Source organism: Pempheris klunzingeri, chromosome 5 (assembly GCF_042242105.1).
Source record: "Pempheris klunzingeri isolate RE-2024b chromosome 5, fPemKlu1.hap1, whole genome shotgun sequence".
NCBI lineage: Eukaryota > Metazoa > Chordata > Actinopteri > Acropomatiformes > Pempheridae > Pempheris > Pempheris klunzingeri.
Window position 1 is genome coordinate 28,578,870 of NC_092016.1, and position 13,631 is coordinate 28,592,500.

Here is a 13,631-nt window from a genome sequence, read left to right on the forward strand (position 1 = left end):
AACTTAATCAACAGTCTTGAACACACTACAATATTGTCTTAACATTCACATCAAGTAAAGACAACTCAAGTTATCATAATAAAAGTAGAACTTACCAGTGGACAAGGGTAGTTTGGGAAGGCCTGGCCCTGGAGAATAGACCTCACTACGAGAGCCAGGCTGGCAAACCATGTGGCTTGTGACCAGGTGGCTGTAGAGGATGTCCCTAGTGGTGGAAACGAAGCCACAGCCATGACACACCCCGTTCAGTGTGTCTGTGTGCACCTTAAGGTGGCGCTCACAGTTTGCTTTAGTGGTGAAGGCTGACAGACAGATGAGACAGACAAATGGACGCTCACCTGTAGAAGGACAGAGAGGGGCAAGTTCACCTACCACATGACCTAATTCTATGTCTACAATGTTATGCTATACATACAAATGTTACTCTCACCACTGTGTGTGCGCATGTGGATCTCCAGTGAGCTGGCACTAGGGCAGCTCTTGTTGCATTGTGGGAAGGGGCAGACGCGTTCATTGGGGTAGGACTCCTTGGGTTTGTCTTGAGGTGGGGACGAGGCTGTGGATGGCTGCTTCTGACGGCTGGCGCAGTAGTACATAAGGTGTGCCTGCAGGTTCCTCTCACTGCGGTACCAGATCCCACAGTCTTTGCAAGGAAAAATGTCCTCTGATAACCAGCAGAGTATAAATTTAAAGTTAGTTGACCAGACAGAAACAAACAAACAAGTACAGGTTGAGCAACTTGATGAAAAGCACTAAAGATCAATTAGAGACTTGTTCTGTAGGTGGTGATGTTCAGTTATTTGTGTGTTTCGGCATCAGCCACAGACATCAGCACACCACACGGCCAATAAACTCAATAAACGACAGAAGTGGCAGCAGGAGGCATCACAGGAGAGCAACTATTCTGCAGTTGTGCAATGATGCTGGATGTTAAAAGGAGCTGCAGTGTCATCTTGTGGCTGAGGAGAACATTGCAACTTTAAGCTAGTAGATCACAATGCCTTAAAAGCACCAGCTTATGTTGCAGGGATCCGAATTATAATGCCTAGATAAAAGCTGTAAAGGCTGACAAGACTAAAAAAGTATAGAATGCAAGATTGGAAGGGGATACTGTATTGGACATAATATTTTATAAGGCATATAGCTGATAGTTTTGTACATTCTGAATGAAATTGCCTTCTTCTTTGCAATTTTACTATATTATCCTTTGATACCACTTTGTACCATATAGATTATTTAAGTTCCAATTCATCTAATTCTAATAGATATCTTAATCAACCATAATAGAGCCTACTTATTGTATATTTTAAACACAAAATAACAGTTATACTGCCGACAAATCAAAACATATTTTCATGCCTTCAATACACTCAGCACTGTAACACTTTAAACACTCACTGTTGACAACAGCAGTAGCCAAAATGGCAGCCATGCCAGCTTGCTGTGGGAGGAGCTGGATGTCTGAGCGCAGCGCCGCTGGGTAAAGCAGCTCCTCCTTCACCACAGGTTGTTTTTGGGTGACAAGGCTGAGTGGAGGAGAGAGCTGAGCCAGCGTGGAGGAGGAGGGGGAGCCCAGGGGTGGGGAGAGGGAAGCCAGGAGCCTTTCACCAGCCGCAAGCTCTCTGGTCACCTTACAAAACAACTCCTCACCTGAAAACAAAGGTTTCTCTCACAATTGTATACTGACAAGGATAACATTTGTTTGGTCTAAAGAATAAGAAAGTTGTCCCTGGGTTGGTGACGATTTATGTAAGTAGAACTCATGTCAATGATGATGGCTCCATTCTACTAAAGTGTCCTACCGAGTTCAAAATAACAAAACCCAAGACATTTCACGCCTGAATGGAATTAGGCTATCATTATTTTAGTTTGTTAATTATACCTGTGCTTTTCTTGCTATGACATGTCAGAATGTCTGCTCTGAAAAAGGCCTATTCAGTAAATGGTTACCGGTTAGTAACAAGGGGAAACGTTTGACACTTTCATTTAAACCTTACCGATTTAACATCTGTAAATACACATCACTAAATGGTTTATGACATACTGCAATCTTTTAATTCTAAGTTATCCTATGAATACACATGTTTATTATTATTGAGTTATTATTGTGTTTGAATATATTACCATTCATTATAAGTTTATACACCAACTTCCACCTCACAGGGTGCTCACAGGAAGATTTATAGTGACAAATACGATGTGATAGTGTATTACAAACCATTACACTGCTGATTAAATAGAGGGTTAAAGTAAAGTACTACTGGAAAACTGATGATGCATAGATTTAGACATGACAATGATACAATGACTTGTTTACAAGGATGTACTGTACATTACAAAGAGATGAACATATTTAGGTGCTTGAGGTGTTCGCTGTTGTACTATGGACAAACTAACCTTGACTGTAGATGGAACAGTTGGAGGCTGAGGAGTCGGAGGTCACGGGGAGCAGACTTATCCAACAGTCTGGGTCTTTACACATTACGGTCAATCTCGAGTCCTGTACATAAACACACACAGTAGAAGAAGGAGATGAGGAACGAACATGCGGCAAACTTGATGATGAGTTTCTCTCTTTTATATCATGAATTCTGAAATATTTTTTCTCATTAGACAAAAACAAATTGAAGATGCCACCTTGAATTCACAAACACAAGGAGCTGTGATCAAATGTGTTTTTTACCACACGACATCCTCTCTGTCTGAAAGTCTTTTCATAGTAAACTGATTGAGCTCTATACAGAGTGTAGTGCTAACCATCCTGCACTGTCATTCACTCTCTCCTTACCATTTTTCATCTCTCCCTTCATATCCCCCACATTGCTTCAAAAAAGAAAAAAGGAAAAACCAAATGCCCTTTAAAAGCATTCTATGTGACTTTGAGTGTTTGTTGTCTTCTTTAACTGGGCTGTGTTATAGTAGAGAGAGCATGAGATGATCCCAGACACCAAGCATTAATTGCTGTCCATTGGGAATACATAGTCACATAGTACTATTCAGTGTGTGGCCAGTGGTAGACACCCATTTATAAAAGGAACATCAGTGAGCAGAGGATGATTACAACCCAAGAAGGAAATGAGGAAATGAGGGGAGCACGGGCTGAACAAAGCTGGATAAAAATAAAGGAGAAGAGAGAAGAAAAGAGGAGAAGAGGAATAAAAGAGGAAGAGAGACCCTGGGAGACACTGAGAGAAGAAAAGGAAAAGAAAGGAGATCTGATGAGGTTGACAGGCTGCTATTCAGACGACTGCCATAATAAGATCCATAGTGGATACACTGGACAAAGAGTGGAGAGTCAACATCCAGTGTCTGCGTGTGTGGAGGTATGATAGATAGATAGATACATAGATAGATAGGTAGATAGATAGGTAGATAGATAGATAGATAGATACAAAGATAGATAGATAGCTAGATAGATAGAGTGGTGGGTAGGGAGAAAGAGAACACCCAGATAAACACACACATCAGTGTATCCTGAGTACAGTCTTGTCTTTGTTCATATGAGGCTCCAGGAGCATTACCTCTGACAGTCACTGTCAGGACAAAGGCTTATCCTATGTCTCCATTACAAACACACACACACACACACACACACACACACACACACACACACACACACACACACACACACACACACACACACACACACACACACACACACACACACACGCGCTTACAGCACGCACACACTCTTACAGCACGCACACACTCTTTGTGTGAGCAATTCTAATGCTCATTATTTTCAACAGATGCACTGTAAATGTCAACTCCGCTGTATTAAATGTTCCACCCATCTTCTCACTAGTTTTTCTCTGCAGGGCAAAGTGAAAAACAGAAGAAAAACAAAGGCTATGACTGCGAAGACATCTATCAAAGTGGTACATGCACAGCTCCTATACTTTATACCGTGCTTTTGTTCTTCTAACTGTAAAATGCCAAGATAAAAGTGAAAAAGAAGGAGCTACTTTCCTTTTCTTCCTCTATAAACGATAAGATATGGCTCAGCTATTCTATTGTTTTTGTTTCACGTAGCTCATATAGAATACAATAATTCAACTTTTAAAAGAGGGAATAAAACAGTAAATGTATGCATGCCCATGAAATGGCTTGAATGTCTTTCCGTGCAAACCCACTGTGAGAAGGCAGCACAGTGTTGTTCAGTCAGTCGGTCTTTAATGCAGTCTCTTGGTGATTCACCAGGTGGCAGCATGCCCTCAGCACTGGAGCAGAGAGTCCTCACAGGCCAACAGAGCAGCTACAGCTACTGTCATTAAGAGTCAAAGTTGACATGATGGTGTATCCTACTTGTAAAGTGTTTCTCCTGTCACAATAAAGAGTTATCTTTAATACCAAGTCTCTCATTTTGGCTCTGGCTTTTTGTTGTGTCTCCATTCCGTGTGAATGTTTTCTTGCCTGAAAGTGTTATTTAGTCCGGTTTTTGTTTCAAGGTTTTTAAAGGTCTGGTTTTCACTCTTCAAAAAAAAAGGTCTATCTATGTAACAATAGATACTCCTTGTCTGGAAAAATAATCTCACAATCAAATATTATATATTATAATATATATAACTAACATGACCAATGAGGTCATCAAATCCTGACTCACAAGTTGTTGCTTGTTTTGTAGCAATTTCATAGTGATTACTTCATTGTGTTATCGACACGACTGCATTTAAAGACATTGAAATGTGAAAAAATGAACCTCAAAGTGAGTGATTTAGGGATCCATCACTGGCAAGTAGTGGACGGTATGCTGTACTGTATATATGTCTACTAGAAAGCAGTGAGAGCCCAGAACAGGAAGTTTGCTTGATACAAACTGGTACATTTAATCTATGTGGCCAAAAAACAATTACTCAGACTGATGACTATTCTCATTGCACACTTATCCATTCTTTCCATCTGTAATAAACTGCCAAAATCCTGGTTTCCCTCCTAGTTAAGAAAGATTAGGAAAGTGGGCTATGCCATGCAAAACCATTGATATGGTGCTCAAATTGCAAAACTTCCCTTTATTTAAATCATTAATATTCTTTTTGATATTCTGCTACATTACAAATAGAAGAACACACTAATGGGGCCAAACATATAACATCACTGGTGCAGATACATGAAAAAGACTGCAGTGATTGTCTGAACCCTGCCATAAGGTGTTCATTTACCATGGCTGAAACCCTTTCCTTCACCAGGCAGAGTTAAGTCTTCTAATACCTGAAGGTATTTTAACTTGGTTTTTCTTGTGTAGCATAACGGGACAACAACTTGGATTTTGTTGTCCCACCCTGTGCCGTAGATAGATGGATTTTCTGTAGGATGATTTGGGAAGACAGTGAGAAGAGAGCAGGGAAGGACAGAAGGAAGGAAGCCTCTGTCTGTTGTACATTGAAGACTGAGGCAGAGCGTATTGGATTTCATGGGGAACTAGCGCTGATGTGGAGATACGGCTGCTTTTGTTTTAATTTGTAACCCAATGCTGGAGCCGTCTGAGCTGTAAGTACTGCTAATTTGTTTCAGACTAATTCATCACGGCCACAGCTTTGGAATTCACCATGATAGGGCAATGGGGAGAGCTCAGTAGCATGCCAGTGGAGAAAACACACACACACACACACACACACACAAGAAAATGAGAATCACACAGAGGCTCTGCCTTAAAAGATGAAATATTAAGTAATTATTTATGACTCATTGAGTTAAGTGTGAGTGTGACACAGTCTCTCACACTGTTTTCTTATTTGAGAACTAATGACACTTATATTAAAAAGTCAGTTTGCCCTTTCAACATGTTTTTCAACATGTTTTTTAATAAGAGTTTGAGTCAGAATTTTACTGTCCTCCAGGACAAAAGAAACATAATACACAGTATCTGTGGGAGAGTTTTTCTACACAGTGCCCAAGTTGGAGGTGGATCTGATTAACCCCCTCAGACTAGTTTGTCAATTTACAAACCCATTAAGTGGCCAAAAATGCACCAAAATTTCACACTTAACCCTTTAACCTTCTGCTCGACCACATGATAGAGCACATTACTCACTATAACTTATTGACAAACATGTTTTACTTAATTCCACCTGTTTCAGCAATTTCTACCACTCGGTTGAGGTAGTTACACTAAAAAAGTGCAGAGCATGCTTTTCAATAAGATATAGTGAGTCAGAATGTGCTCTACCATATGGTCGAGCAGAAGGTTAAAGGGTTAATTAAAAATGGCCGACTTCCTGTTGGGTTAACCCTCTGGGATCGTGTTAGTCGCCCACGATCGCAAAATCACTCACTTCATACTTTTAATGATATCCGTAACTATGTGTGTAGCGACCCACTCTAAAAACTGACATGTAGAGCGCCGTTAAAAACAAACCAGGCGCTCCATGATCCACTGAGGAAACGCTGTTATTTCTGAACAATAACAAAAGCTATCATTTGATATTTTGTGTCCTTATTTATCTAACGCAGACTATACGACAACTTTTCACTGTTTTGATGAACGAAATCGCCGGCTGCCATGTTAAACCTCTTCTCCAATCACAAGCCGTATTATTAGGTGGTCGTCTGTGCACAAAGCACGGCAATAGGCCAAGATGGCGCATCGCTGAGTTACAAACGTACTAATGACATTTATACTGTGTCTGCAGAAAGAGTAGAAAATCTACTCTAACAGAATTGACCTTCAGAGAGTAAAGGTGTCAAGATAACCATCTGAAGTGCACTGAGCTATGTAAAGATGTGTTCCTACTTCTTTGCGCATTTGGCCATGGCTGACTTTTGACTTCTTGGCCTTATAGCTTTCTATAATAGTATGTGATATCACTGCAGCATAGATATTCAAACAGCCCATGCTGTGTTGATATCAATTACTTGCTTGTGCCTCACAGTACTGAATTTACACATGTAAATTATACACATTGAGGCCCCAATAATAGCAAAGACATGGCTCAGACCCCAGAGGCTTAAGGTCACGGCAAACAATACATCACCATGGCAACAGCGTTTGATGAAAATTTTAAAGCATCACAGTTTAGCATCAGCAATGTCTTGGGAATTTTTGGACCAAATGTGAGGTGGCTGTGCCTAACCTGCTGAGAGGGGTACATTAAAGTATAAAACGTATTTTTTAGGTGGAGCTGTGACTATAATTCTAAATAGGTATGGTAGGAGATGTCACCTGACCCAGACCCTGGAGTCGAGTTACAACAGTTTGTTTGCTCACACTTTTCATATAAAGCATCATCAAGGTCTTAAGGCTTTTCTGACTATATCTGAGGTGGATCTGGTTAACTGGCTTGTTTGGGGACATCATAGCGTAAAAAACACGTCATTTCCTGTTGCCAGTAGGTGACGCTATGACTATTACTGAATATTGACATAAAGATGTCTTCAAGGTGGGACTCTTATCAAACAGTGCTGATTTGACCATGTAGAGTCCATTTATTAACCACTTCCTATTTCATAGTGAAACCACTGCTGCGGCCACACCCTTTAATGAAAATGCAATCTATGTCTGTTCTACAAGTTTGGTACCAAGTGTGAGTCTGATCTGATTAACTGACGATTTTCACAACCCCTCACACAAACACAAAAAATATAAGAAAAATCAAATATGGCCGACAACCTGTTGGGTTTAGGTCTTTTTTTTTTTTTTTTCCACATTTTTTATACAGATGCCTACCAAATTTGGTACAAGTTTGGCAAACGTGATTCCAGAACTTGAAATTAGGGGATGCTCCCTAAGCCACGCCCATGCCCAAGACCCATAAAATACGCAAATGTTCACCACCACTGTTCAAAGTTTAATGAGTTCTCAAGTATGTTTAAGCCCTCAAAAATGCTATTCATTGTGTAAATGATAATAATTCCCTCCGTTTCAACAGGGTTCTTGCACAGCGTGGTGCTCGGGCCCTAATATTCTACAACAAGGAAAACAGGCAGCAGCAAAAAGTCCACACACAACACAAGCTTCACGTGAGATAATGAGACTCAGGACAGGATCAGATCACACTTTGAGTGTGTGTGTGTGTGTGTGTGCAGGAGCGTGAATGTGTGTGCATAATTGACTAGGCCAGTAAAGAATGCAGATGCCAGAGATGTGTTATAGAGAAGCCACAGGATGTTATCAAGACCCTTTTCACTTCTCTTGGTCAATCTTGGTTTATGCCAGTCTCATTGACTAACACGGAACACATCTGCATGCAGAACGCGTCAACCTACACAGCTCCAAAGAGACTTTTGGCAGCCCAACAGTGTATTCTATCAGCATTTAATGAAAATATTACAACCATGAGGATGAACTAGAATGTTCCTAAAAATCCAAAGCACATTGTTTCGTGCATTAGTTGTGTCTATCGGTGGGACTGTCTTGCTATACCCCCCCCATCAGTGATGACAACAGATGTTTTTTCCTTTGACAGCAGCTAGAAAACGCATGCTGTGGCCTCCCTGCGTTGTGACCAAAAAGTTTCATCCCACAGAGAGCAGTGCAACATAATGTTAGCCTCTATCTAATAGTGAAGCCTGGCATTGAACCTTGATACTCATTTGGTAATGAGCAAAAAGTGTTCATACCGGAAGGTATAGGTAATGAAAGGTGACATAGAATGTTTGGTCAGCTTTTAAGGCTTGCTTACATATTCTGAGATTAGATATTTCAAAGTTTAGAATACAGTATGTTTCATTTAGATAAAGTGTTCTATTCTAACCAATGCATTGAACGGTTTGGCATATTACAGCACATGGACAACATTTTTTCACTCTCCAAACTAACATATCAAAACAAGTTGCTTTGGTATAGAATTTAGGTCTTTATCTTATTGTAACAAGGTTGACTTTATGAAAATCTCAAAGTGTCCCAGACAGGTGCGTCGCATCAACAAAACTTACAATGGAACAATAAGGCAGTGCTGCATACTTCTGATCACTCGTGTTCAGTGTGTGAGATATCTTGTAACAGGCCACTCATTTGTTTCACTGCAAGACAAACATTGTAAAAATGTGTTTGAATGTGAAGATGTCAATGGATTAATAAAGCATACAAAACAGCTAAATGTCCATTCATTTATTATAACTCATATTCTAATTATTTCATCACAAATGTTCCCTGCAACTGTATTTCAGCTGAAACATGGAAATGAATTCATGTATTATGTGTTTTCTCTTTACAAAGAAGTCTTAGGAGAAGATGAAGACTTACAAGGACGGTATGAAGTCGGTGACAGCAGGAGAAAAGGAACGAGGGAGGTCATTTTCTGACTTTAGAATCGTCATGTTCCCTGCATTTCATAAAAACAAGATGATCTAAAGATATATAGGTCAACATAGATACAGGTGTATCAAGCAGCAGCACACTTTGCTGTACCTCATCACTGTCTCTTCCCTCTGCCTCACCCTAACTATTCACCCAGCCCTCCATCTATCAGAGGGATGTCAGCCCCAGCAGAGCTCCATCTTGGTTGAGAGTGCTGCCTTAAGCCCAATCAGCCGGAGGAGAGTCTTTGAGCTGCAGTCTAAGCCCCTCGCCCGGACCCCGGTCCCCTCATGAATATTAACCAGCTCCGAGCCCGGCTTTAATCTGCCTGATCCCCGCACTGCTGCCGCTGAGACGATAGCGAATCTAATTATTTGGTCTGATATTAACCCCCCACTCCACACCCCCACCACACACACACACACACACACACCATTCCTACCCCCAACGCCCTGTCCTTACTATAGCTGCTGTAACATTGTTAGAGCAAACACACTAACAGAACTCCAAAGCCACCTCTTTTGCCAAAGTCAGTTCACATAAAACATTCTCTCTCACACACACACACACACACACACACACACACACACACACACACACACACACACACACACACACACACACACACACACACACACACACACACACACACACACACACACACACACACACACACACCCCTCCACCAACCCCCCTCCACCTCCAGTGCAGCCTGCGACGCCCTCTTCTTATCAGGCCCCAAAACGTCCTCCTCCTACACCGATAAAACTTGAATGCAAATGATGCCAGGCTGATTTCATTTCTTCATTTTCCTCCTCCATTTAGTATCAGAATGACTCCTAACCTGCTCACCCTCTGTCACTGGGAAGCCAAACAGTGGTGCGGATGATGGCGGCGATGGGAACGGGAAGCAGAGAGCTTTCCCTGAACTGAACCCAAAGTATAACGCCATGTCACATCATTTTGTTCTATACAAACACTTCAATTACAGGGGAGGAAATAGAGAAAACAATTATATCCCCTCTCAGAACAGAAGTTTTCTCTGTACAGCTGTCAACTGTCACAGCTTTACTGCTACCACTGGGGAATAGGTATGTTTGTATATGCAAATCACTACTGGTACATCTAGAGCATCTATGGTGTATACTGTTTCACATTGTCTGATTTGGTTACTGCTGCTCCCTAATGGCTCTATAAAGCGCATGCTTACCTACAGTACCGCTCAAAAGGTTGGACACACCTTCACATTCCATGGCTTTTCTATATTGTAGATTAATATTGAAGACATCATAACTATGAAGGAAGACATATGGAATTATGTGGTAAACAAATGTTAAACAAACCAAAATATGTTTTATATTTCACATTCTTCAGGTAGCCATCTTTTGCTTTAATGACAGCTTTGCACACTCTCGGCGTTCTCTCATATCAGCTTAACGAGGTCATCACCTGGAATTATCTTCAGTTAACACGTTTGAGTTTATTTGTGGAATTTCTTGCCGTCTTCATGTGTTTGAGACCGTCAGTTGTGTTGTGCAGAGGAAGGGTTGGCACACAGTTCTATACAGTGAACAGCCCTATTCCACTACTGTTCTAACCCATATTATAGCCAGAACCACTAAACCAACGAAGGAAAGAGAAATGACAGTCCATCATTACTTTAAGACATGAAGGTCAGTCAATCCAGAAAGAAATCCAGAACTTTTTATGTATCCTCAAGTGCAGTCGTAAAAACCATCAAATGCTCCGATGAACCTGGCTCTCATGAGAGCCGTCTGAGGAAAGGAAGACCGAGACCTCTGCTGCAAAGGATAAATTCATTAGAGTTACCAGCCTCAGAAACCGCAAATTAACAGCACACATCTCAACATCAACCGGTCAGAGGAGACTTTGCAGCGATTGGACCACGAAGGCCTGATTCACACAGGCGCCAGTACCGAGACGCAGAGAAGGTGAGCGGATGGTTTCTACATGTCGGGTTCCCACCGTGAAACATGGAGGAAGAGGTGTGACGGTGTGGGGGAGCTTTGCTGGTGACACTGTTGGTGATTTTTTCATAATTCAAGGCACATCTAAGCAGCATGGCTACCACGGCATTCTGCAGCGATACGCCATCTCATCTGGTTTGTGCTTAGTGAGACCATCATTTGTTTTTCAACAGGAAAAAAGGAGGAAACACCTCCTGGCTACATGAAGGATATTTGGTCAAGGAGGAGAGTGGTAGAAAGCTGGCCTCAATAATCACCCGACCTAAACCCAGCTGAGATGGTTTGGAGTGAGTCGGTGAAGCAAAAGCAGCCAACAAATGCTCAGCATCAACTGCTTCAAGACCGTGGGAAATCCACTCCAAGTGACTACCTCATGAAGCCGATTGGGAGTATGCAAAGCTTTATTCGGATAGTCTCGTCCATGTCAAGCACTCAGGACAGGAAAAGAGGCATTATCTCCGAAAAAGGGCACCAAGTAATATGTGTACAGCAAATGAAGACCATGACTAAAGCCTGGACATTTTATAGTACAAAATCTTTTTCTCTAAAAATCTGTGTATCGAATGTTTTGTGCTATACTAGCAGATGATTTAAAAAGCCAACCTCTCCTGGCCTTTTCAACCGTCGTTCATTCAGTCACTCCTCTCACAAAATCAATCATCCAGTCTTCCAATTCACCCTCTTACTCCCTTCTCTTCTTTCACTGTCTTTCCTCCACAGCCTCCTTCCTTTTATAGAGCTCTTTCTTTCTTTCTTTCTGATACTCTGCCTCTCCCCAACTCTCATTCCTACCCTTTTGCTTGCCTGCCCCTTCTTCCCCATTCTATCTCTCTCTCTGTCTTGCAGCTACAGGAAATGGTTTCTTTTCCGATCCAGGGGGTTGGAGGAGTGTACTCACTGTCCAAAACAAAGAGGTCACTGTGAATCCTCCAAAAATACAAAGAAGAAAAGGAAGGCAGATAAAAATCAGAAACCTACTCTCATCCGCCTCTCTCATACCAACACACACACATACACTCACGTTACCTCTGTTACACTGGCACAAAGCATTTCTCTAACATTCAACAGAGACACAAGATACTTTTTTACACTGTATATTCTGCTCACAAGGTAAAAATATCATCAGTACAGTTCAAGGCTCAGCAGTGGAATGAGGGCTTATTCCCTTGTGCAGAGGTGCTCATATCAGCGCACACCTCAGAGAAGCAAAGAAAGAACGAGAGGAAAATAGAGGGAGCCAGGTTTGATGAGCTGCATGCAAATGACATGTAAAAATATAAAACTGTGATACTTAAAATGGGGGCCGAGATAAGAGATTTGAAAATGAGGCACTCTTGGAAAGCAGGCTCCTGAACTGCCGGAGATGAGGCTAAGAGATAGAGAGGATAGAGGTTTTCCCTCTCCTCTTCTCCTCTCTTACACCTCCTTCCTCTGTCCTTCCTCCTCCACCCTGCAGAAGCCGGTGCAGATGACAGGGAGATGCAGATACCAGGCAGTCTTTGCCACTGAGTGATGAACACCACCTCCCTCCATCTCATTTAACCCTTCTCTTCCACATTTGCCTCACCTCTCTTCCAGTTTTCTCCCACTCTCATATTTCTTTTTGTCTCTCATGTTTTTTTTTTTTGTTTTTTTTCCAGTTGATGGACCATTCCCACCCCCAATGCCCATTTCCTCCTTTCTCTCTGGGTCTCTTTTGTTCCTCTTCCTCCCGTGCCTGGCTGGTTGCATTTCTGTCTTGCCTTATTTTATCTTACTTGGCGGTTTTCTCTCCCCTCTCTCTAATCATTCCCCCTCTCTCCTTTTCTCTGGGTGATAGGCTCCTCTGTCAAGGTGACAGACTGAGAGACAGACAGCTACTGTTATGAGGAGGGCAAGTCATAGGACAGACTGCCTATAAGGAGCACATTGATTCAATCACCACTGATAAAGGCTAGCTCTCCTTAAGGCCATGATAGACAGAGTCAACATTTTGAGGTAATATGTCCATAAGTCAAAGGATAACAAGTGTTTTTCCCAAAAATGCTTCAAGCAGAGACTTTGGTTTCATATTTGAGGCAGTTGGAGCATCTTTAACTTCTTTAATGTGATGTATTTTTGAGTGACACAGAATAGGGGAAAAGGATCATTTTGAGAGGTTTTGAATCTAATCTCTCCCAGGTTTTACCAATAACATAAATGCCAGCTTGAACAATACTAGGACCCTGAAACTGAGGCAGCTAAGTGGAATTCAGAATTATTCTACTATCTATACGTGTACCCTGAATAGTCTAAATGTTTTCTGTGAAAATATATGTGATTTTCCTGTTTACAGCACCCCCAGTTGTTAGTATGTTTCAACTAAAGTTCTTGTCAGATGGGTCAGACAGTGTCTGAAACCCTATTTTCATACATTTTTAAATTCCATT

General features: G+C 41.6%; 1 protein-coding gene across 1 annotated transcript in view; it reads right to left on the minus strand.

Annotated features, from left to right (window-relative positions):
- Window positions 1–13,631, minus strand: part of zfpm1 (zinc finger protein, FOG family member 1) — a 92,379-nt gene that overhangs the window by 6,367 nt on the left and 72,381 nt on the right. Inside the window, exons 5-8 of the mRNA XM_070830259.1 lie at window positions 2,398–2,500; window positions 1,399–1,650; window positions 431–664; window positions 96–338 (exon numbers count right to left, since the gene is read on the minus strand). Coding sequence (XP_070686360.1) covers window positions 96–338; window positions 431–664; window positions 1,399–1,650; window positions 2,398–2,500 — 832 coding nt within the window. The remainder of the gene's footprint in view (window positions 1–95; window positions 339–430; window positions 665–1,398; window positions 1,651–2,397; window positions 2,501–13,631) is intronic.